A 25,341-nucleotide genomic window follows, 5' to 3' on the forward strand; every position below is an offset into this window, starting at 1 on the left:
TTCCAATGCCTGAATGGTAAGGATAATATCCTTGTTTTGGTCATTTCCATGCCGAGGTTTATTTTAATCTGCATTCAAAACCTCACTTAGGTAGTTTAGAATTTTCAGCTACCAACACAGGGTGCCAAAAATGTCCCAACTAGCCATTGCAACCGTACATTGGAGGCATCTCCCTTGAATGATTAAGGGAGATGTTCCTAATATGAGGCTAGTGGCCTGTTGGAGCAGGGTTGATAGCAGATCCCTACCCCCCAAAGCAGAAGATACATACAAGAAATGCACTTTCTTGTCAATCTGGACCATCCAATAAATGGACTCTATTCTGTAACTTTCCTTAGACCGCACGTCAATATTTCAATGATAAATCTACACGTCCTTTAAAATCACCTGATGAATAATTCATTGTTTGTTCGCCATTTGCTAAATCCATGGCCTATTGATATTGACACAATTGCAACCGGTACACAATGTAATGTTTATTCAGGATGATCCAACTGTTGATTCGAAAGCCTTCAATTTGATGGTAAAGAACAATGTACTAATGAAAAAGACGTAAATCAATCTTCATCAATGGAGTGTTGAACTAACCTATCAATTCAATGATTCTAGAGGGGTTTGTAACAACAGAAATGGCAGAGGAAATGGTGATGTGGTTGGTTTGTCTTTGACTAATAACTAGACTGTCCAAAGTGGTTTTTGTGAGAATGATCACCACACTGATCACTCTGCCGTGGTGTTGAAAGTCATGACTACAAACCAAAGACTTGGAAAATCATCTTCTAAACAAAACGAAATGTACAAAAACATCCCTAAAAAGTTTACAAGTGACTCATCATCTCCCACGACAGAGATACAGAAAGAAAGCCATGCATCTCCTCATCTTGTCTTCAACTTCTGAGTATGACTGCCTCAACCTCAGTGTTCTTCTCAGATGTCTCTCAATACCCACGTCCATTTACCTTTGGGAAAGTCTGTACCTGTTTCCTGAACAAGTTTGGATTAGTGTTCAACTGTTCATGAGCTTCCTGAGCATCTCCTCACCTTGAATGAATGTTGAGTTTACCTCTTCATACACCCAGTTGACGACTTTGCCAGAGGTGGAAGTTTGGCACTCCAACCAACCGTGTTAGTGAGTCTATTCTCAAATCCAGAACACCCTCGTAGTCTCATACTGGCTAGCCAAAGTTTCTGCTAGTGTTAAAACTTGGGCATTGGCTGTTGTGTCAGCAATTAATTACCATCCTTTTCTGAAGTTCTGAACAAGTTTGGTGGGGTCTGAATCAAGGTTTTCATCTATGGTTAAAATAGATAGCCTCAAGAACTGATGGCCATTTGAGATGTAATCCATCTTGAGCAAGGGAATGGTTTCCCATTTCAATAAATTGAAGACTGATGGATGGAAGAACCAATGCCCTTTTTCTCTGACCCCAACAAAAGGTCAGTTTCTGGCTTCCAGCATTAAGGTCAATCAAATTTTTATCAGGTTACAGTTTAAGGATGGCTAATTAAAACAATTTATTAGTCATATATATTTTATCATATCAAGCATAATCAGGATCAAGCAAAAGCTATATAGCATTTCTCCCATGCCAAAGAAAGTAGACCAGATTGGATGATTGCAAATTTGTGTTCTTCCAGCTATGCTGAACGAAAACAATATATAGACCGATTTAAATCATTTAAGTAGATCAAACCCTGGCAAAGGAGTCCCAAAAATTGGGTTAGACAATAAAATTTTGGGGGGGGTGATTTTTGTTCAATTTGCACCAGTATTACTAGTTATTAGCATGCATTACCAAGGTTTTAAAAAATGATCCGAAATAAAACTATTCGACTTGGTCACTCCCTCATTTCATGGGTCATAAAGTGGGGCAATACTTATCTCCTACCGACCTATCACTTGATTTTTAGATTTAATCTTTGAAATCTAAAATCCTAAATCCTAAAATCTAAATTTAAACATTAAATCTTAAAAAACTAATCCTAAATCTTAAATCCTATTATTTAGAATCTAAATCTTTAAACCCTAAACCCCTAAACTTTTATCCTAAATTTTAAAATTTAAACCCTAAAATCTAAATTTTAAACCTTTAAATCCAGACCCCAATTTGCTGTATAAAATGCCTTTTAAACCTAAGTATTTTTCATAAAATGGGACACAAGATCATAAAAGTGGCACGTATGCCAATACAAGTGTTATTTTTTGCCGCCAAGACAACGGGGTTACTTTTTGCCGCCAATACAACGGGGATTGTATTACTAGTGGCTGTTGTTTGTGGAGTCCTATTATTTGGCGTAAACTGTGAGCCACAGTTTACGCCATATCATATAGCATTTTCATGGATCAGATACACGAGTATGATGAAAAAGTAAAGGAGGAAGAATGCTACGGTGCTGAAAAGAAAGGTGGAATCGTGTGCAGGAAGAAGAAGAAGAAGAAGACGAAGAAGAAGAATTCGAAGAGAAGCAGAAAAAGATGGAAGAATCGACTCTGGGAGAATCGAACGGTAAAAAAAAAAATTTGTTGAAGGGAGTTTTATATATTTACCTGTCTATTTTCACAACTGCGTACACTAATCTAGTTTGTTTATTTACTTTTAGTGTGGTTGGCTGGACATAGACTGGGAGATAATGTGGTAATTAAGAGATAATGTTGGGCATCTGTATTTGTATAGTCAAATACTGTTCATTCTTAAGTTAAATTTAGCCTCTTCTATTCCGAAAAAAGGGATTTTCTAAAATTGAATTTTGATGGCAGTAGTTTTGGCAATTCAGGACCATCTGGAATAGGGGACGTGTTAAGGAATGATAGAGGAGAAATCTTTGCTTTATTCTCAGGGAATATAGAGGAAGGTGACTCTACGAGGGAAGAATTAGTGGCTGTAGTTTGTGGAGTCCAGAAGGCCATGGAGCTGGGAGTGGAAAAACTTGTAATTGAAAGGGATTCAAAGACTGTAATTTGCTGGTTGCTGAAAACGGAAAATGTTTTCCAGATGTACAGAAATGAAATCAAAAAATTTAAGCAGGATACCGAGAGTATGCAATTGAAGATTCTATGAATTTCGATGGTAGTAGTGAGGGAAAGCCGGGCCATTCAGGCATTGGAGGCGACTTTTGGAACGGGGAGGGTGGAATTGTTGCCCTTTATACTGATAAAAAAAATATTGACCTTTACTTGGGGCCAATAGATGCGGGAGACTCCTTGAGGGAAGAAATCTTGGCTGTGATGGAAGGGATCCAAAAATCCAAGGAGATGAATGTAAGAAGATCAATCATAGAAGGGGATTCAAAGTTGGTAGTTAGCTGGCTGCAAAAAGATGAGACTGGCTGGTGGAAATTTGTCAATGGAAGGAGGAAGTTTAATTATTTAACACAAGATATAGAGATCAAGTTGCAGTGGGTTAAAAGGAGTGCAAATGCCTTTGCTGATGCTTTGGCAAAGCAAGTGGTGGGAAGGGATCAACTCTTCTGGGCTGTTCTGTAATTGCTGTATTTTTTGTCTTCTTGGAGAGAGTTAATAGAGTTTATCTCTCTCAGGGATGCTCACTTGTATCTTATTCATTCATTAATGAAAATTTCTGGTTATTGATAAAAAAAAGATTCAATGGGTTGTAAATAGAGAACATCTTGTTGGGCTATGCTGTAAATATTGGGCGAGGAATCCTTTAAAGGATTCAAGGGGTTGTAATGAGAGGTGGGTTTTGAAATGATCTGTACATAATTTCTATTTTTGTACTTTTATTTTTTAATAACATTTCTGCTATTAATCCAAAAAGAACCAGAAAGGACAGGGTTAGAAATGACTATAGGAAGGAACCTAGGAATAGCTCCAACAGGTGATAAAATGAGAGAAGTTTGGTCACATGAATAGAAGGCCATCTAGGGCAAAAGTTAGAAGTGATCTATTACAAGTTGAAGGGGCTAGAAGGGCTAGGGTAAGATCAATAAGGACTTGGGTGGAAGTAATAAGAAACAATTTAAGCACCTATAATTTAATGATGGATATGACACTGAACAAAATGGAATGGGGAAACGTATTCATGTAGTGGACCCCATATAATTGGGATAAAGCTTAGATGATTTTGGTGGTCTCAATGTATACAAGGCTAACTCGGGGGGCTGGTCCCAATAAAGCTTAATCCAATCAACTCCTGTACCTTCCTCCCAAGTGAATGAATAAGAAAAACTATTTCTAGATATGGATGCATCTCCAGTGTCCCTTTAGGCTCTGTTTAGTTGCATTGCAAATGAAGTTTGCAGTTGTGCAAGTACATTAGGACTATAGGAGTGCAAATGGACTGAGTGTAAAATCCTGGTTTACCTTTGCTTCAGAATTGACCTAATTTTGTTTGTTTGTACAGAATAAAACAGGAAGCAAAATAATGTGGTCCACAATTTATATGAAAGAGAAATGAGGTGGGTAGAAGGTTTATTTGTTTGGAGTAAAGCAGGAAGCAAGTTGATGTGGTCCCCGCTTTATATGGGAGAAAATTAAGGTAGGAGGAAGTGGTGCAAAATTTGCATCAGTTTTTCAGATACAAAATTTGCACTGCTAATGGATGCAAATGTGACAAAAAGTGCAAATTTTGCATCAAGTAAGAGTGCAACTCATAATCAGAAACAAATGGATGCAAAACTGAACCATGTGCAAAATTTGTGTCCAATTCAGATTTGCATTGCAAATAAAGACTGCCTTATAGTCACACTGCTAGCAAGAGACTTAGGGGCCATTTGATAACAGCTAAGATTGCTGAACTGAATGACTTATTTCTTTGTCTTTTAGTGGATACAATAATCAAATAACAAAATATTCAAGGAGTATATTAACCTACCTGACTTCAGCTTAATCCATTAAGGAGCCCCCAACTGATGCAGCATTTATGTGGACAGAACTTGCGGTTGTAATGGCTGCGATCTCCAAGCCTGAAATTAGTATGATTTCAGGTTCTTCAGTGAACCAACAATGGTCTAGAAGGTGGAATAGAGTTGCAATAGGTTTTCAATGTGAAAACCAGATGGTTTCTAGCGTAGAAACTGAGAGAGAAATGTCACCCACAACCAAGCACAGTTGGGATACCGTGAACTGCAAAGTTGAACACACAACAATTGTAGAAACTAGAAATGATAGTCTAGAAAATGAAGTGCTGGACTGGAAGGTTTCATCAGTTTTTATAGACCCTTGTACAACAGTAGTAATAATGACACTTACATGGGAACTCAACTATATTATAAATACTTCCACATTCCCCAACATCCATTGATTCCCAAAAGACTTTTTGACTAACACAATTAACAAGACATCGACTATTTAATGCAATCGCAACTTACTATACTCCACAATTTACAAGACATGGGACTACCAAATGCATTCTCAACTACTAAACTAAGGAAAATATGGCATTAATGACAACTTTGTTTCCAACAATGGATCTTCTAGTGGACCCAACAATTTGGAGGCCCATTTCAGTAAGTAGCCAATGACCCATGAAGCTGGTCTAGAACTCCCAAGTCTCCAAATTCAGGCCTAGAACCCAAATTGCATAAGTTGCCACTTGTTCTAAATTTGGTCCACTTGGCCCATCTTGATTGCCATCATCTTTCCTGGGTTGAGAGAGATTTGACCTCGAGTCTGCATTGACATCATCTTCTGTGTATGGAGTTAAATTAGCAATATTGAACACAACAGAAGTGTTCACTTTGTTGGGCAACTTTACCTTGTATGCATTATCATTTATCTTCTTTAGAATTTTGCATGGGCCAACTTTCATTGCAGTAACTTGCCACTCTTGATTCTGCCCTTGTGAAGGTAAACCTACACAAGATCTCCTTCGTTGAAGATTGGATTCCTTCTCTTCGAATCTACTGCTCTTTTATTATCCCACATTGCTCTTCTCAATTTGCTTTAGAACTAAGTTCAGCAATGTTTCCAGCTGGTTTACTTGGATTTGGAATTGGGATCAAGTCTAAAACATTGTTGGGATTACCTCCATGGACCATCTCAAATGGGGACATACTAGTAGTACAATTTCTAGACTTGTTGTAGGCAAACTCTGCATGAGGTAGTGCTAAGTCCCATTGTTTAGGCCTGTCCTTCACTATACAATGAAGTATATTACCCAAGCTTCTATTAACAACTTCAGTTTGCCTCTCAGTTTGAGGGTAATAGGAACTCAGGAGTAGTTTCAATAGGTAATAAATGAGAGAAAGTAAAGATGGTTTGGTCACGTGCACAGAAGACCATCAACAGCACCTATAAGAAGTGATTGTTGCAAGTTGAAGGGACTAGAAGGGCTAGGGTAGACCAAAAAGGACATGGTAGAAGTGGTAAGAAATGATTTAAGAGCCAATAGTTTAAAAATGGATATAGCTTTAAAGAGAACACAATTGTGAAACAGGTTTCATGTAGCTGATCTCATATAGTTGCGATAAGGCTTGGATGATGATGATGATGAACCTGCAATTGTGTCCTTAGTAAGCATAGCATCTACGATCTCTTATTGACTATCCATTGCTATTCTCATGCCATATGCAAACTGTCATGATAAATTCTTGGCGACTCGTCTGTTTGGACTGTTGATTTAATGTTGAAAAAAAGAAGTTGAACCATATGCTTTGGAAAACGAATTGCTTATGTGGGAGAAAACATAGATAACATGCTGTCGACTTGTTTGTGTATAGGGCTATTCATGGTTTGGTTCGGTTGCACTTAGTTTTGTCAATTGAACCAACAAAGTCAGTCAGGTTGACTTTGAATTTATTAAATTCCTATCAATTGACTATCAAAAGAGGCAAGTGACCATATGAGTATTTGTTAAGTTTCCATCAGTTGCTTTTCAAAAGAAGCAAGTGACATAAGAGGATTATGATCAGCCTTTACCTATGCTACGCTTAGTAGGATTATGTCAATTTGGTTGGTTTTGGATCAGGTTATAAAGGCATAACCTGCAACTGAACCGAGTTGTCGGGTTTTACCATTTTCTAAACCAAAAGTGACCCAACTAACTTTATAACCGATCATCTCGGTCTGGTTTGGTCAGTTTATAACATCATGTGAACAGCCCTATTTGTGTATGTGGTTGTTGTATCCAAAGTTGGAATTGTGAGCATGCCTTTACTTCATGATTGTTGCAAATTGATGCCAACTTTTAGTGAAGAAATTATATTTTAATTGTTGGAGATTAAGTGTAAGATCTACAAGTGCTAGAATGGTAAATGGTATTAGAGTGGCAAGCTTGCACCCGTTATGATAGTTACACTTGATTTGGAGAAACTCTATATATTGGTAATTAAAATTCCCATATTGTTTCATATGTACGATCTGTTAAGACACTATGTTAATCCTGACGACTAACAAGGTAGCGTATGCGTGTAGTTATTTGTACTACCCAAGTGTTTACATTTGTTATATTTCATTGCAGTAATCTTATCGTATTACATGATATCTGTAGATGAGTATGAATCTTCTGTCTTGTATTTTATTGTGTTAGGTATGGATCGAGGCAAGCAGGTATGTGTTAATCTCAATGATGAATCAAATGCCGAAAACCTTAGTGGAGCAAATGAAGGTTCTTTATCTCAAAGCGTCCAGGATAATGAAATGGTAGAAACTAACAACCCATCATTGAAATTTAATAGTCAGAAGCCACTTTGGGAATTAACTGATGCGGAGATATGGAAAATGCAATTTGATACAGTTGATGATGCAGCCAAATTCTATTACGATTATGCACGTGAGATTGGTTTCAGTGTTAGGAAATCTCACAAGGAAGTTTACAAGGAATGCCAAGTTTCTCAAAAGTTAGTTTGTTCAGCTGAAGGTGAACGACATAGCATAGAGAACAGGAGAAGAGCACCTAAGAGGTTGACAAGGTTTAATTGCAATGCGTCATTTCAGGTGAAATTAGATCGTATCACAGGGAAATATGTGGTTACATGTTTTGTTAGAGATCATAGTCATGATCTTCTCCCATCTCCTAGCTCTATGTACTTACGTTTGCATGGAAGGGTAGTGAATGGTGATAAGGCTCAAGTAGCTGCTTTGAGGAATGCAGGGGATTTACATAATCATATTGATGCTGTTCGAAGATATCCCATTAGCACTGTGGATACTGACAGTGTATTACTATATTTGGAGTCAAAAGCTTTAGAGGACCGTGGTTACTTTTACAGTCACACTGTTAATAAACATGGTCATCTTCAAAACTTATTGTGGATGGATTCAAAGTCTCGTTTTGATTACAGTTGCTTTGGTGATGTGTTGATTTTTGATTCTACTTATAAGACTAATGTCTATGGAAAACCTCTTCTCATCTTTCTTGTTATGAACAATCATCATCAAACGATTATATTTGCTGCTGCCCTACTAGCAGATGAGACTGAGGACTCTTATATGTGGATGTTGGATACATTCTTGAGGGCAATGGGTGGACGAAAACCAATTTCTGTTGTCACTGATTGTGATGAAGAGATGCAAAAGGCCATCAAGAATCTTTTACCAGAGGCCCGACATCGCCTATGTACTTGGCATATCAGCCAGAATGTAACAAGTCATTGGGCAGCTATAATTGGTGATTTTAACAACTGTATGCATATGGTAGGTACCCCAGAGCAGTTTGAGGAGGCTTGGAATAAAATGATTAAAACATACAACCTAGGTGACCAACAATTTTTCAATGACCTTTATAGGAAAAGAGAACAGTGGGCTGAAGCTTATCTACGTGGTTATTTTTTTGCTGGTGTGAGGACAACCCAACGGTGTGAAATTCAGAACGGCTTTGTCAAGTGTTATTTAACCAGTAGAAACAACTTAACGGAGTTCTTTCGAAATTTTGAAATTGCAATTATGAACAACCGACAGCGGGAGGTGCAGGCAGACTTTCAATCAAAGATGAAAAAGCCTATTATAGGTGAACAGTTAAAGTTATACAAGGAACAAATGGGTTCTGTGTATACAAAGGCTTCATTTGAGAAATTTTGTATGATTGCAAATGAGGAAACGAACTTTGTTGTGGATCGTACTGAGCACATAAATGACCACCAACGCATTCATTTTGTTTGCAAGTGGTATAATCCAGAATCCAGATGGAGGGTTTTCTTTGATTCTTCAAGCATTGAAGCAAAGTGCTCATGTCTAAAGTTCGAGGAATTAGGGTTTCCTTGTGCTCATATGATTGTTGTGTTTAAGGTGGAACACCTTCGCCTCATCCCTGAAAGTTGCATTATGAAACGTTGGACTCTCAATGCCAAAGCCAGTATTCATCACAAAGACAATCATGCATCCACCCTTGCTTCTAAGGTTTCATCAACAGGTCGTTTCTTTGAGCTATTAAATACTGCTTATACTGTCTGTTCTCTGGGTGCAAAATCCCACAACACATTCCGTGAAGGCATTGCTGGTTTGAATTCTCTGAAAGTATTCTTGGAAGGAGTGGATGTTGACAGAGGAACAAGATGTCAAATTTTAGGTGAGCCGAGTACTAGAAATACGAATAAATGAGGAAACTTTGGTTTGTGACCCATGGAAATACATATGACTTGAGAGAAATATAAAGACTAATGGAAGAGATAAGGGTGAAAGTGCGATTGATAACATGAACAGCTTTTGCACTGGCAGATGGGTTGGCAAAAGAAGAAACATTAAGGGGGCAATTGTACAAACGTCAAGTGGTTTGTAGGGGTCAAATCTTGTATTTTTTGAGATGGTTAGCCAAGGCTAACTTTCCTCAAAGGGATTTCATCTTTACGCAATCTGCTTTTTCTATTGTATATAATTTCTTTTTTTACTCAAAAAAGGAGCTCTGTTTGTTTTGATCATGTAGAGAGCAGAGGAAATTTTGTAAAAATAGAAGAAAGGATATAAGCAATTTACTGATCCTTATTTGCAGTCAGAAACAAAGGCAAAGAGCAATAGCACAACAGTGAAAAAAAGGCCATGCTTCCAACCTACAACCCTATACATGATTCACACTGTGCAAACAACCCCAAAGGATTGGCCCATCCCATTAAGGTCTACACAACAAAAGAGATTAGATCTATTCAACTGGTTACACCACCCAAGGCATCAAAAGGAAAACCACATCAACCGACTTGAATACTACCTTACCCAACAAAATGCCAATATAAATATCCCTTTCATCCTCTGCCACATTATTTACCACCCTCCTTGGGCCATGGCCTCTTATTTTATCTGACATTCCCTTCTTCAATTTATTGTTAAGAGATTTAATATATGGCTTTACACATCTCAGGGCCACAAGAATTCGATTACTGGCATATCTTGGGAACCAATTTATCTGAATTCTCCCTGTTGCCAATTTGTATGGTGCAGTAATGATGGTGACACATGGATTTGAGATGTTTTATTAAGGAAGTCTGTTATGTCTTAGTGGTAACACAGTTGCATTGGCTTGTGTGAAATGGATAGTAGGGCTAGAGATGGAATATATACAAAGTAAAAATTGATTTTTTAAGGAATTCTGATGTTTCCTAGAATTACTGCTTCTTTTTGAACTTGGAATATTACATATTGAATTCATGCCGACAAATATTTATTCTTGATTGTTAGGTTTATCTTCTCTGTTGTATTCATGCTAATAAACCAGTGGCTTTCCATTGCTTTTTTCATGATTAGTTTAGTTTATTTGTACACCGATAAGTGAGTTCTTGTTCCCAAGTTTCTATGTTGACAAGTGAGTACATCCTTGATATAGCCATTATTTTTTCTAAGTGCCTGTAAAGAACTCTCCTTGTAATATTTTATTGGGCTTGTAATGGAGATTAATTAATTTGTCTAATTGGTGAACTGTTGAGAGAGCAGACTTTGCAACTACTGGTCTCTTTGGGTTATGACTAATTTATTTACTTTTTTTTTGGATTGGTATGGCCATGTCATGACTAATTTATGGTGGTTTGCCACATTTTTCAATTAAGCTTTATCATACTGTATGTTGAACTTTAGAATTGTAAGTTGTCAATTGAACTCTTGCAGCTCCTAGGACTGTACAATTAAAATATAGAAGACTTCACAAGGGAAGCTGATCTTTGAATTGAAGGTAAATGCATCTCTTCTTATAGGTGAACTTATTTTTCGGTTCTTGATTCCATACTGTTATGGAATTGCCAGATGTTATGTTGGAGGTTCCATTAACCATTACCAGTACCCTATGTGGATAAGTTTCAGTTCCCCTGTTTCAAGCAGCTATATTGTGGTAATTCATTTTCTCTGGTTGCCGTTCTCTTAGATGTCTGCTGAATCCCATGTACATCTGAATGTTTCTTTATTAGACAGTAATCAAATTTATGGTTAACTCTATAGCCTGTTCATATTTTTCTCCTTCGTGCTGTTGCACATCCTGAGTAGATCAATTATGAATGGTTGTGAAGTTAATGGTAGCTGCTCAGACCTTTGGATGGTCCTTTTCAAGTTCTTTGTTTTTTATAAATAAAATATAATTTTATCAAGGGCAAATTTCTTAAACTACCTCTACTCTTTAACCAGTTGACAAACTATACCTTTACTGTTTAACTATTGTCTTAGAGTACTCCTAAGTTTTTGGACAATTGACTAGTTCTACCTCTGCCGTTATATCTTGTTAATGTTTTCATCAAAATCCATATACTCGACACCATGTGACGTATAATTTTTTTAAAACCCAATACCACCCTCCGTTCCTCTTCTCTTCACTTCCCCGTTCTTTCTCTTCAACCTAATACTACTCTCTCTCTCTCTGTTTTCTTTTTTGGTTCACCATTAGGCCACTGCAACTCCCCTCTTTGTCAATGAGAACAAGTAGTTGCAGAATTGGAAAGCGAACTCTAGTTCCATTTCTCCTTACCAAAATTGGAAAGTAAAAAAACTATATACATCTCTTAACAATTTCTCCCTTTTGGATGATCACTTCTTTTTCCCCACTCATGAATGGAGAGGTGCGGCTTCTTGGAAGCAACCAGAGAAGGTCCACGTCCTACAATGGTGTGAGGATACCCATTGGCTCCTTAATTGTGTTCAACCTCAGCCTATCAGCTTCCTCCATGATACTCACGTGACTTTTCAACTATCAACAAGCAATTTGAGAGTTGAAAGTTGAAACCCAGTTATCTGTTAATCACTAAACAAAGTGAAAGACCAGAGAACTTGATCAGGACTTAGCAGGTCCCATTCGTCGGTACGCTTTCCCGTTATTTGCAGCGGTATTATTATTAATGGTGGGTGATTCTTGTGGATGAAATTCTCGAGATTTTGTTAGTTTAAACTACTAATCCACGGCTAGATTTCTAACTGTGTAGTATAAATATGGATATTCTTCAACCGCTGAAACCGGTTTCATGCCCTCGCCGTATACTTGGCCTACACACTGGCAACTGGTTGCCAAAACCCGACTGGACTACTTGAACGAGAAATAACGAACTGGATTAACAGCTGCAGCTGGTATGATTGTTGTCAGCAGCAAAAAACGACGATGTGCAGTTCAAATGACTGAGATCTGATTGTAGAAGTTCCTTTTAGGAGGGGAGTATTTTGCTTTCTCACTCAGTGAAAGGGTCGACGTGGCATAGAGTTTTGAAGACGAGGGAAGTAAGATGATCCACCGGGGTTCCTTCTTCCGAGGGTTCTTGTGTAGCGGTAGAACAGGGGATCGCCCTTTGAGGCTGACGTGATGAACATGTGCTTTTTGGTGAAGATGAACGGCAAAGTCCGACTACTGCCGTAGGAATGAGTAGTGTGGTGGCGTTGGACTGTTAGCAATGGATCGTTGCAAAGAAAGGGAAAAGAAACAGGAGTTCCCTTAAAAAATCCCCAATTTTTTAGTCAAAACTGAACCCTAAATTTCCGGCTGGGATAAAAAATGGTGTTCCTACCGCTGTATTCCAGTGACCAAAATCATGTACGAATGGTAATCCCATCCGACAATGGTCCTACCGCTGTGTTCCAGGAACCGACAATGGTTTTTCCTGGACTTCCTCGGTTCCTTCCTCATTTCCTTGTCTGTTATCCGGTCATGAAGAAACGGTGCCACAGAGCTGATTGTTCTCATGCCATCGTCGAAACCCTCAGCATTTCGTAGCTGAGGGTTCATCAAAAGTGGAAGATGGAACGGAGAGGGAGATGGAAAACGAAGGCAGAGTTGGAGGCGGAAATGGAGATAAGACGGAGGAAAAATGGAGAGAAAATTTAGCAGTTAACGATGATATTGATTATCAGAAACAATAGGGGTTGTGAAATGCAATAGTTAAATGGCAAGAATATAATTAGTTAATTAATTAAACAGTAGGGATAGATTAAGAAATCTGCCATTTTGGGAATGTAATATCTTGAGTTAGACCAAGTTTTTTTAATTGTTGGGAGTTGTATTCATGTCTATTAATAGTTTTTAAGGTTGCCTTGCCCAGCTTGGATCACACCTTAAGTGTAATAATATTTGTTTGGGCTTAGGACAAGGATATGATCCGTGTTAATTACAAAATCATGATTTTTTTATAAATTAAAATTTTTATTTAATTTTAGTATATTATAAAAAATATATAAAAAATTTTATCTATATATTAATATAAAATTTATTATCTAAATATGTATGTATATAACTTCTAGGTCGAGCTTAGGGTTGCTTACCTCGGGCCCTGCTCATTAAGGCTATCAGTTGACTCCAAAATAAAGATTGATACCTAATTCAATTCTAAATCTAATTATCTTGGATTTGGATGTTAGAACATGCATCCGATTAATAATCGGATCATATGTGGACTTGATCTCATCTGATCTAGCTAAAATCCAAATCCAATAAAAAATTATTATTTTATGTATATATGTAGTATAATTATGTATACATTTAGATATTATGCATAAGTATATAAAGTTTATAATTGATAAATATAACATTTTAAATTAATATATATTTATTATACATATATACTTTAAAAATATTAGTCTTTTAAAACTTTTTTTATTTTTTGGTCATTTTAAACACAATAGCCTAGTTACAAATTAAATCCAAATCCGACATAATAATCGGATGTGGATGTGGATCTAGAGATTTCATAATCGGTCGATACGGATGTAGCCATATTCGATTTCAATATGACCCATTTACAACCCTACTAGCTGCATCATTATGTGTGGGTTTGGTGCAAATTTGAGGTAGGCCTAGCTTAGAAGAAAATAGTTCCTTGAATTATAAACGATCATCCCTGAGTAAGAGTCTTTTGGCATTTTTATTTGGGTCATTATTACTTTTAATTATTATATTAATATTAGTTATTTTTTTAATAGAATTCAAATGTATTTTAGTTTTTAATTTATGAACTACTAATTTTTATTAATTAAAAAACTTGTTAAAGTTTAACATTTTTATTAACTTTAGTGATTTTTTTATTAGTTTTAGTTATTAGATTTCAAATTCTAAATTTTTGACAAATAACTAGTTAAATAGAACTTGAATATGAAACAAATAAATGGAATTTGGATAAGAGTAAAATTCTCTTTCTTTGGAATACAATAGGCTAATAATGGAAGAAGCTTATAGGAATATGATAAAATAGGTCAATGATGGAAGGGGTGAGACCTATGTCTTAGAATTCTCTTAGGTGATTTAACTATTTATGATATTTTTATCAATTATTTTTAAGCTGTTATTTGTTTATGAGCTAGATAGGGCCCATGCTGGTCTTGAAATTTATGGGTTTGATGTGGATCGGACTGAAATAATCACCCCTAAGCAAATTGCTTTTGGTTTATTAGGTTAATGAAGAGAGGAGAGAGAATAAAATAAAAAAAAAAGAAAAGGAAAAAAGAAAAAGGAAAAGGAAAAGAGAAAAAAAGTAAATGAATTTTAAGCGATTTAATAATTGAAAAGAGAGAGAGAATTTATGGAGTGAGTTATTGGAAGAAAGAGAGTTAATGGAATAATTAATGAGGAGAGATAATGAAAGGAATTAATGAGAAAGAAAAGAGGGGTTAATGGTGAGTTAATGGGTGGAGAGGTAAAAGTCTCAAAAACTTAAAAATTGATTGATTATTTGAGTAATGATGATATCTATCATTAATTGTTGCATAAATGGTACATATGATAAATTTTGACAATGTATTATTAATTTCGAAGATGTCTTACAAATAAAATTCTTTCTAGGCAATTCTACACTTTTTTTTGGTATCAACAGCATGGAGTAATTTTTTAAATCACATAACCATTAGTTGTACTGTTTTCATGTCACCTAATGTTGATTAGACATGGTGTGGATCATCAGAATTCGGACATTTGGCTCTACAGTTGCGTTGAAGATAGATGCCATAGTTTTCTCATCTTTAGTTGTATAATAAATTTTCACCATTAGGAGGATACATGAAATACTGAAATATGGGTCTGATCTCTCTTCATACCATGATAGATGTCATGCCATAGTTCTCTCATCTTTAGTTGTAGAGTAATTTTTTTATGCACAGTATAAATTTTATTTAGGCTATATTTGGAAGTGCTTAAAAATAAATGCTTATTTAAAATAAGTGATTATTTGGGTCATTAAGCACTTATTGGTATTTGAAAAATAAATTTAAAATAAATGTTTATTTTAAAAATAAGGGCTTAGTTTTTATGCCAAATTTTAAACTTTTTTTAATTGATTATACAATAAGCATTTATTCAATTTTTTTCTTCCAAAATTATTTCTAGTTGAATTTTAAAACACCGCTTATAAAATTATCCCTAGTTGAATTTTATAAAAGTACTTTTATGAAAGTACTTTTAAGAAAGCATTTTTACAAAAATACTTTTACAAAAGCACTTTATGAAAGTACTAATAAAAAGTACTTTTGTAAAAGTGCTTTCATAAAGTACTTCCATAAAAGTACTTTTGTAAGGGTACTTTCTTAAAAGTGATTTCGTAAAGTACTTTTGTAAAAGTATTGTTATAAAAGTATTTTCATAAAAGTGTTTTCAAAGGGTACATTTTGAAAATTTGAAAGAAAATGAAGAACAAAATAGTCACAAATGCTTAATTAAGTGCTTATTAGAAAAAAAGACTACGAAATGCCCAATATAAAATTAGTGCTTATTTTAAAAAATAAGCACTTGAAAAAGTTGGGTGCCAAATGCAAATTAATGCTTATTTGAATAAGTACTTGTTTTTAAGCACTTATTCAATAAGCTCTTATTTTTAACTTAAGCACTCCCAAACATGGCCTTAAGCAATAAGAAGAAAGGAGAAATTTTTTGAAAACAAAAAGACGAGGGAAATACGTTGCTATAATGTTTAGGGTGCTTTTGATGCATAAAAGAAATGCACATTCTTGTTAAATCTGGTCATCCAATAAATGGACTCTATTTTGCAAATTTTTCTTGATGGCATCTCGATATAGTTCAACGAAAAATTGTCCAACTAATTGTAGATCGTTCTTCACGTTCTTGGGGTCCATTTAAGTTCACATGATGAATTCATTGTTTGTTCACCATTTTGAAATCTATAGCCTCTAGATATTGACACAATTACAGCTGATACACTGATTTTTATTCATCTCACTTCTCACAAACTAGGCTCAAATGGTTCAGCATTGCAACTGCTACACTGTAATGTTTATTCAGGTGAACCAACTGATGATTCAGAAGATTTCAATTTGATGGTAACAAACAATGTACTCTCCAAAAAAAAAAAAAAAAAAGTAAAGAGCATGTTCAGCACTGGTACATCAACCTTCATCAATGGATTGTTGAACTAATCTGTCAATTCAAGGATTCTAGAGGGGCTTGTGACAATAGAAATGGCAGAGAAAATGGTGATGCGGTTGATTTGTCTTGACTAACGACCAGATTGTTGGATGTGGTTTTGATGAAAATGACCAAAACACTGCATAAAGTTGACTACAAACCAAAGACTTGCAAAATCATCTTCTAACCAGAAACAAAAATGTATACAAAACATCCTTGGAAAATTTATTCATATTAGTGTAAAACTGCTAAACAAATTCACATTTCCATGTCCTTGGTAGCTACAAGTAACTCATCTCCCATGACATAAATACAGAGAAAAGCCATGCCTGGCTAAAACCGATCAAGTTTAAAATTTTTAGTACATGCGCTTTTTGAGTTTAAAGGTATTCATCGATCAATCCCCTCAATCTTGTCTTCAACTTCTGAGTACAACTGCCTCAACCTTTCAATATTCTGCTCAGATGTCTCCCAATACCCACGTCCATTTGCCTCTAGGAAAGTCTGTACAAGCTTCCTGAATGAGTTTGGATTAGTGTTCATGAGCCTGTTTAGCATCTCCTCATCTTGAATGAATGTTGAGTTTGCCTCTTCATATACCCAGTTGTCGACTTGGCCCGAGGTGGCACTCCAACCAACTGTATTAGTAAGTCTCTTCTCAATTTCACGAACACCCTCATACCCACTAGCCATCATACCTTCATACCATTTGGGGTTGAGCAATTTTGTTCGTGCATCAAGCCGTACGGTTTCTGCAAGTGTTCGAACTTGGGCATTGGCTGTTGTTGTGTCAGCAATGTATGCACTGGGCTTCTTACCATCCTTTCGGAGGTTCTGGACAAGGTTCGTGGGGTCTGAGTCAAAGTAGTGGCTGACATCAGTAAGTGATATTTCAGATGAGTCAAGATTCTGGAATGTGGCATCAGCAGTACTGAGTGCCATCTCAAAGACCTTGCGCTTCTCAGTCATCCCTGCACCAGGGGCATCACAGTCAAAGGCAAATGACTTGCGGCTTAAGTACATATCTTGAAGTTGTTTTTCATCATTCCATGATGAGTTTTCAACAGCAAGGTTGATGTTGGAGGAATAGGAGCCTGAAGCATTGGAGAAGACACGAGTTGCAGCCTCACGCAGACCAATGCTAAGGGCTTGTGCCTGTTGTACTGCATGTTTCTTGACATAGTTCTGGTCTTCTGGTTCATCTAGTTCTGCAACCATCTTCACTGCACTGTCCAGGAGATTCATCTGTGGAAAAAATAGATAAAAAAAATCACCAAGATTATACCAAACAAAAAACTGAAAGTATGTTGAAAGCTAGCCTCTAAGAATTAATGGCTTTGTAAGATGTAATCGTCTACTGACTACTGAGCATGAAAATGGTTTCCCTTTTGAACAAGGAACCAGTCTTTTTTCTCCTTTGTTACTGTTCCCAACAAAAGATCAGGTATTAGGTTCCAGCGTTAAGGTCAATCAGATTTTTAGGAGATTACACTTGAAGGGATGGCTAACTAAAACCAATTACTAGTCATATATATCATATGAAGCATAATCAGGATCAGATAAAGGCTACATAGCATGTCTCCCAATCCAAGAAGTAGACCAGATTGGATGGTTGCAAGTTTGTGATCTTCCAGCTATACTGAAAGAAAGAAATATATAAAATGGTTGTGATCATCCAATTGGATTAAACCCTAGAAAAGGAGTCCTCAAAGTGGGGTAAGACAATTAAATGGAGGATTCTGCTGCAAACTGACCAGTTTTTCTACTTACCAGCATGCACTATATTCAAGCAATATCAAACAAATAGGAGAAACATAAAATTAAATAAACATACCTGATTGATGAATAGATCTCTAAACACTCCTGAGCAATTGACAATAACATCAATTCTAGGTCGTCCAAGCTCTTCAAGGCTCACTGGCTCCACCCTGTTCACACGGCCAAAGGTATCTGCAACAGGTCTCACCCCAATCATCCACAAAACTTGAGCTAACGATTCCCCATAAGTCTTGATATTATCTGTACCCCACAGCACCAGTGCAACGGTCTCGGGGTACTCTCCTCCATTGTCAGCCTTCTGCCTCTCAAGCAACCTTTCCACAACCACCTTTGCACTTTGCATTGCTGCTGCTGTTGGAATAGCCTGTGGGTCTAGTGCATGAATGTTCTTACCCGTTGGCAACACCTTGGGGTTCCTGATTGGGTCTCCACCTGGTCCTGGTTCTACGTAACTACCTTCCAAGGCTTGCTTTAAGCTCCCTAGTTCATTGTCAGCAACAACTAACTTCAAGCATTCTCCCAGGAACTGAAACAAGGTCCTAAGCTTCTCCCTGTCAGCCCTGTAGAACTTTGTATTTGACAAATACTGCACCCATGGCTCATTCAAACCAAAGCCAAGGATTGAGCTCAATTTGTTAGCCACATCAACCACTTGTCCCTTGTTATTTGTGGTCCTTTCAACAAAGGCTGATATTGCTCCACGTGATGCTTCTGTAATCTGACGTAGCAACTCCACATCCTTCAGTATACCCTTGTCATTTCCTCTATATACATCCTCTATATCCCTTCCCACTGTCTCAGCTAATATTGCTGGGAGTGAGGATATCCCTTCTTCTGGGCGGTCCAAGGCAGCAATATTGACCAGTGTTGCAACTGCCTCCATGGCTGATGGTGGCTCACCAATGACATGAAGACCACATGGTAGTAGGCGGGACTCAATCTCCATGATCTTGGAGTAAACCTTCCCAACCACAAGGTCTCGCTCTTTGGCTGATAGTTCTTCCCCTTCTTCAGGAAGGTTAACATCCTTGTCAAGGTTGCACTGCTTAGCAGTGCTGATGATGGAGCTCACAATCTGAGGCCCACGACCAGTGTCTTTAAGTGACTGGAAGGAAGATATCAGCTCACTGAGCTGCTTTAGGCCTTTGTAGAGCCCAGCATTCTCTGCAGGAGGTGTCAGATAGCTTATTGTATTGGCATAGCTGCGGCGCTTGGCAATGGTAGCTTCAGATGGATTGTTAGCAGCATAATAGTATACATTGGGAATGTTCCCTATGAGACTGTCAGGGTAACATACATCACTCATCCCAACCTGTTTTCCAGGCATGAATTCCAGTGAACCATGAGTACCGAAGTGGAGTACTGCATCAGCCTTGAATACCTTCTCAACGAAAGTGTAGTATGCAGCAAATCCATGGTGTGGACTGGCTGATTTGGAGAATAGGAGTCGCATTGGATCACCTTCATATCCAAATGTAGGCTGCACACCAATGAAAACATTACCATATTGCTTTCCATAGACCAAAAGGTTCTCACCATCAGAGTTCAGATTTCCAGGTGGCTTGCCCCAGCTCTCTTCTAAAGCAGTGGCATATGGAGTGAGGCTCTGGTACTCCCTGACACCCATTTTGTATGCAATATTGAGGTTTGGACTGCTGAATTGTGCCTCCTTGTCATGAATGACATCTTCAATCAGGGCTTCAGCTGTCTCTGGCAGGCCCTCAACATTGTATCCATCCTTTTGGAGATCCTTTAGGACAGAATAGATGGAGGCAAAGACATTGAGATAGGCAGCCGATCCAACATTGCCCTTGTCAGGTGGAAAGCTAAAGACAGTGATTGCAAGCCTCTTCTCTGTCTGCAGTCATTGATCATCATGGTCTTAGATAAACACATACACTTGTCTTAACTACATGATAAATATTGGCTAGTACCGCATAATCACTGGGAAAATTTTCTTGGAGGGTTGCAATTAAGGAGTAAGGACAAAACAATATCATAATGTCCTAAAAATATACTTAAATATGTATCTACTAAGTATTAAGGACTTAAAGCCAATCTAAACCAAATGAATACACATTGGTAATGAAAAATAATCAAATCAGATTAACACAATGCACACTAGCACTTATTATATCACGAAATCATAAGCAGCAAAGAAAATATTGTTTTCTTGTTCTAGTATCATTAAAGCATTATGAACCTTTTTTCATATTTATTGAATTTCTTTAAGTCAAGGTATTCCTGATTGCTTACTATGCTCAACATCATTCTCCATCACTCTAAATATGTGGATACTTCTGGAGTTGTTAGGATACTTTGCATTAATTATAATGAGAATATATTCTCTACTAGACTTTACATGTTGCATGCGAGTGCCATTTTCAAATCCCATAATTATCTCACATTCAATTTTTATTGATATTAACCCCTTTAGATGATGATGTTGTTACCTAGTGGAACATAGCTTACTAGAGAGAGGTATGGTTTAAAAAAAAATCTGATTTTTTGGATATCTGTTTGAGGTACTTCGTAATTTTACTTAATGACAGTGGGTATTTGGTGTGATAGGTAAATTTTTTGGATCTTATTTAAGGTGTATTTTAAGTTTCACCGTCATAGGATAAGTAGAATAAGAATTGTAATGTTTTCTTTTGTCTGAAGCTTGCCACTGGCAATTTTGTAGCATGGGCGAACAGTGATCCAAGCCCTATTATTTCTCTCTAAATATTCCTTATGATTCGAAGAATGAACTGGAAGTGCTTTTTTGAGTGATTTAATTCTTTAAATCACTTTGTATTACAGGTTTAATTAGGGATGCAACTTAGGTGGGTTGCATCAGGTTGAGGGTCAACACAGACCCAATCTGAGATGAACCCAACATATCCCGGGGCCAGGCTCAGGGTCGGGCTTGGATGTGTTTGTTGGGTTTGAAAGGGTTTTTCAATATGTTGTGCACATTCACCTTTTATAGCCCAATTTAGCAGTAGACTAGATTGAAAACATGCACAAATTCCCTAAATAAATGCCTATATACATATGTTATACATATGTACATTGCGTACATATAATTGTAAATGCATCACCATCATAATCATCATCCAAGCCTTATCCTACCTATATACCTATATGGGGTTGGCTACATGAATCCTATTTTTCCATCCATTATGTTTAATGTCATATCTGTTGTTAAATTATTATCACCTAAATTATTATAAATACAATACATGAAATGCGGGCATTTCCACATGTTTTGCATGGGTATGAGTTTAGGGTAATCATATACATATTATAAATAATTAATATACTCTATGATTGATGTATATGAAGGTATAAATATATAATATACATGTACACATATCTTCTTATTCAAAGAAAAAAACATGTACAGTTGTACACAGGTCATAAATACACAATATACACATCTATCCAAGATTGTATGAATTATGATGTACTCCCGTAATAAAACTGAATAGACAAATATACCCCTGTAATAAAAAAATCCCTAAACATCAACGATAAACATAAAAGGAAACATAAGCTTCCCTAATTTCAACTTTTCTCAATTATTTCTCTTCTTTTTTTTTTCTAACTATCTCTTTGGGAAATTTATCTTTTTATACAAGATTTATTCAGATCCGTTTCAAATTTAATTTACTTTCACTATTCTCTGTTATAATTTACCCTTCCAACTTTAAATCCAAAATTCAACCTAAAATCCTAACTTACTAGAATTTTCAGGTTTTATCTTTGATTTTATTAACAGTGTTTTTTGTCCTTTTGTGCCCAAGCTACTCAGAACCCCCTTCAAATTAAATTTTCCTCTGCATCTCCCTATTCTAGGGGCCATTGCTTGCTGTAATGGTAAAATCTTAGGCTCACAAGCATGAGAACATGGGTTCAAGTTTGAGAATGACCACTTTGTGCAAGGAAAAATGTCAAAGGTTAGGACCTTATCTTGTCAACCCCTTCCAAGACCCCAATTAGCTGGGACCAACATTGAGCAATGGCCTTTTTTATCTCCCTGTTTTAATTTTGTACAGAAAATTTCAAAGAAGAATCCTACACCTAAATCTTGGTTTTCTGAGGTTTCATCAGTATGGGTAAAAAACCTCCCTAGTTAGATATTTCTAATAAACTCTCCTAAAGTTGCCTTTCATCTTCTTGATTCATTCCTCTACATTTTCAGCCCACCTAGATTCCATACGACCTACCTTCCTACATTAGAGAAAAAGAGAGATTCTAGAGACAGTAAGTAGCTTTCATGGTTAACTTGTGAGTTGTGACCCCACCTGCTCTGTAATATTGGCAGGTGGCTGTTGGTGGTATTATGCTAATTTGAACCCCCGATTTAGATTATGAAAGTCCTGTGGTAGCCAAAGTTGATTGCCCTGGTGATATTAGCATCTTTGAGAGAATAAATACCTTTGTTTTCCTTTTCAGTTCAGCCCATTTGATTGCCCTGGTGCAGAGCTGCTCCACCCTCTTATGAAGAGCATGTGATTTCCCTGCAGAACATATTACATAAAAAATCCCACCAACAATCAGATAAAAAAAATTATTAGTACGCCATGTAAAGCACAAAAAAACAAAAGAGCAAAATACAGAACTCGAGAAGAAGAAGAACAAAAAGTTGCAGTGTATAAGAAGGAAACAAACAGAGAAAAACAAATGTAAAATCAAATTCCTATAAGAGAATTTATCCAAAAGTAAGTGAAGGAATAAAAAAAATCACATAACTGAACTCGGTTCATCAAAAGCATCCAAACATCGTATTATGTAAATAACAATGCCAACTAAATAGATATGCCAAAGGAATAAATAAATAAACCAGACCAAAGACACTAGGGAAAACAGCTTCACTTACCAGTTCTAGGATCACGGCCGGAGAAAACAATGGGCTCCATACCACCATCCAGCTCAGGAAGAGCAACCTGCAAAGCCACCTGGATTGGGTGCAACCCAAGAGTACTGTTTAACCATTCTTCTGTTGTCTGAAACACCAATGGCAGTGCGACAATGTATGGCACATCAAGCTTCGTCAATGCCTCAACAGCTCTGGGATGATCCTGCCTTGCAGGCCCTCCCACCAGTGCAAAACCTGTAAGTGACACCGCCGAGTGTACAAAAGGTTTTTTGCTGATTGGATCAATGAAGAACTTCTCCACTGGCCCGGAGAAATCAAGCCCACCGGCAAATATTGGTATCACCTTGGCCCCTCTTGCCTCCAACTCCATGATCACAGCTACATAGTGGCCATCATCCCCGGTAACAATATGGCTTCTCTGCAAAACCAACCCAATAACAGGAGCATTCGGATCCTTCAGCTTCTCATTGGCATCCTTTCTAGTTCCATACCAATTCAAGTACTCCTTCACATCATCATACATACAAGGAGCCAAAGGATGCCATATCCCAGTGTCTAGGAACAGAACCGGATCCGCATATTCAATCTTAGCTCCTTTAAGAGCCGGAACATATGACCCAGAAATCATCTTGATGAAATTCTGCAAATTATCCGGGGATCCTCCAAGCCAGAATTGCAGACTAAGTATATACAGCCGAGCATCTTGAGCCTTATCGCTTGGTAAGTACTTGAGAACCTTGGGCAGAGTCCTCACAAGCTTCAACATGCTATCTGCGAAACCCGCAGAGGACTTCTTTTTCTTGAAGAGCTGGAAGAAGGGACTCTTGGACTGCCCGAGCTGTGACATACTGAATGAACCCAACTTGTTTAGTCTCATCACTTCAGGCATAGAAGGGAACACCAGAACTGCATCCAGTCTGTCTCTCTCCTTTTCAACGGCTGCCTTGACCTTCCTTGCGAGCTCTTCCACGAAAATAAGCGAACCAATAAAGATGTTAGCATCCTCAAGATCTTTACAGAATGTCTGGTAAGTAGATTCATCTCGAAGCTCTTCGACCAAGTAACCAACAACTCCGAACGAAGCGTACCGCCCTTTGCTGTTGAGGGACCTGACGGCAGCTGAGAGGGAAGACTGGTATTGAGCTTCAAGTACCACATAGACTATTTTAACTCTGGGTAAGCCTGGCTTTTGGTCGGGAAGAATTCGACGGACTTCTGGAGTGGTTTGGGTGAACAAACCATTGCCAGTTGCAGCACATTTCACTCTTAAGCCAGTTCTACTGCTACTGTATTGATTTAGCTTCCTGGGTAGGAAGGAATGAAGCAAAAAATGCTTTTGAGAAAGAGAGGAGAGGTGGTCTACCTTGGAGGCAGGCAATGTGAATGGTGAAGACACTAGAGACGCCATTGCTGGAAGTTTTTGCCTCAAGAAAACTGCTCTGTCTCTTGAACAGACCCAGAGACAGAGAGCTTACAGAGAGATTATAGAAAAGAAACACAAAATAATCCTTTTCTACTCTCTCTGGTTAATCTTCTTCTAGAGTTCTTTCTTTCTTCTTGGGAGGTTGGAGGGTGGTAAGTTTATGTACATTTGTGTGGCGAGAAGTGAACGAGGGGGTATGAGGCAGTGGCTTATTCAGGTAGTGGTGCAGTGATGGACACGTGGTAAGAAGTGGGTTGACAAGGACTGTATGATGTCTGACTTTTTTTTTTTAAAAAAAGGATTTGTGTTTTATCTATCCTCAGATGTAAAGCGATGAAGTTCCTTGGCTTCTCATTGGATGGTTTGGATTCCCAAACTTGAATTGAGGAGGAATGGATGATGAGTCGGATGGGGCTGAGAGGATAAAAGATCTTCTCTTTCAATACCTTTTCTTGTAAAGATTCTTGCTTTTGAGTTTGTGACTGTGAGTGACGAGGAATTGATATTTTTTCTGTGTGCTTAAATAGGGCCAAGTATGCCGACTGCCAAGTGATCCTCACACCACATATTCTCCCTCT

At 37.3% G+C, this 25,341-nt stretch overlaps 2 protein-coding genes across 3 annotated transcripts; one reads left to right on the forward strand and one right to left on the reverse strand.

Moving 5' to 3' along the window:
• The first annotated feature begins 1,687 nt into the window (after nt 1-1,687).
• On the forward strand, nt 1,688-9,901 carry LOC104589964 (protein FAR1-RELATED SEQUENCE 5-like). Of its 2 annotated transcripts, none has more exons than XR_016078247.1 (2): nt 1,688-2,507; nt 2,602-4,837. XR_016078247.1 is itself a non-coding variant. In XM_010248450.3 (2 exons), the coding sequence occupies exons 1-2, from the start codon at nt 2,477-2,479 to the stop codon at nt 9,494-9,496; spliced, it is 2,040 nt and encodes a 679-aa protein (XP_010246752.1). In that variant the 5' UTR covers nt 1,688-2,476; the 3' UTR covers nt 9,497-9,901. The 2 variants fall into 2 exon arrangements, 1 of the variants encoding a protein (XP_010246752.1); XM_010248450.3 differs by lacking the exon at nt 2,602-4,837 and adding an exon at nt 7,488-9,901.
• A 6,995-nt stretch (nt 9,902-16,896) lies between these two features.
• Nucleotides 16,897-24,923, reverse strand: GUN5 (magnesium-chelatase subunit chlH, chloroplast, putative / Mg-protoporphyrin IX chelatase, putative (CHLH)). The gene is made up of 4 exons (XM_010248449.3): nt 23,341-24,923; nt 22,899-22,981; nt 18,529-20,331; nt 16,897-17,939 (listed from the first exon to the last, which is right to left on the reverse strand). Exons 1-4 carry the CDS (start codon nt 24,746-24,748, stop codon nt 17,085-17,087), a joined length of 4,149 nt encoding a protein of 1,382 aa, XP_010246751.1. The 5' UTR covers nt 24,749-24,923; the 3' UTR covers nt 16,897-17,084.
• Nucleotides 24,924-25,341: the final 418 nt, after the last annotated feature.

The sequence above is a fragment of the Nelumbo nucifera genome, chromosome 7 (genome assembly GCF_055504915.1).
Source record: "Nelumbo nucifera cultivar China Antique chromosome 7, China Antique-T2T, whole genome shotgun sequence".
Taxonomy (NCBI): Eukaryota; Viridiplantae; Streptophyta; class Magnoliopsida; order Proteales; family Nelumbonaceae; genus Nelumbo; species Nelumbo nucifera.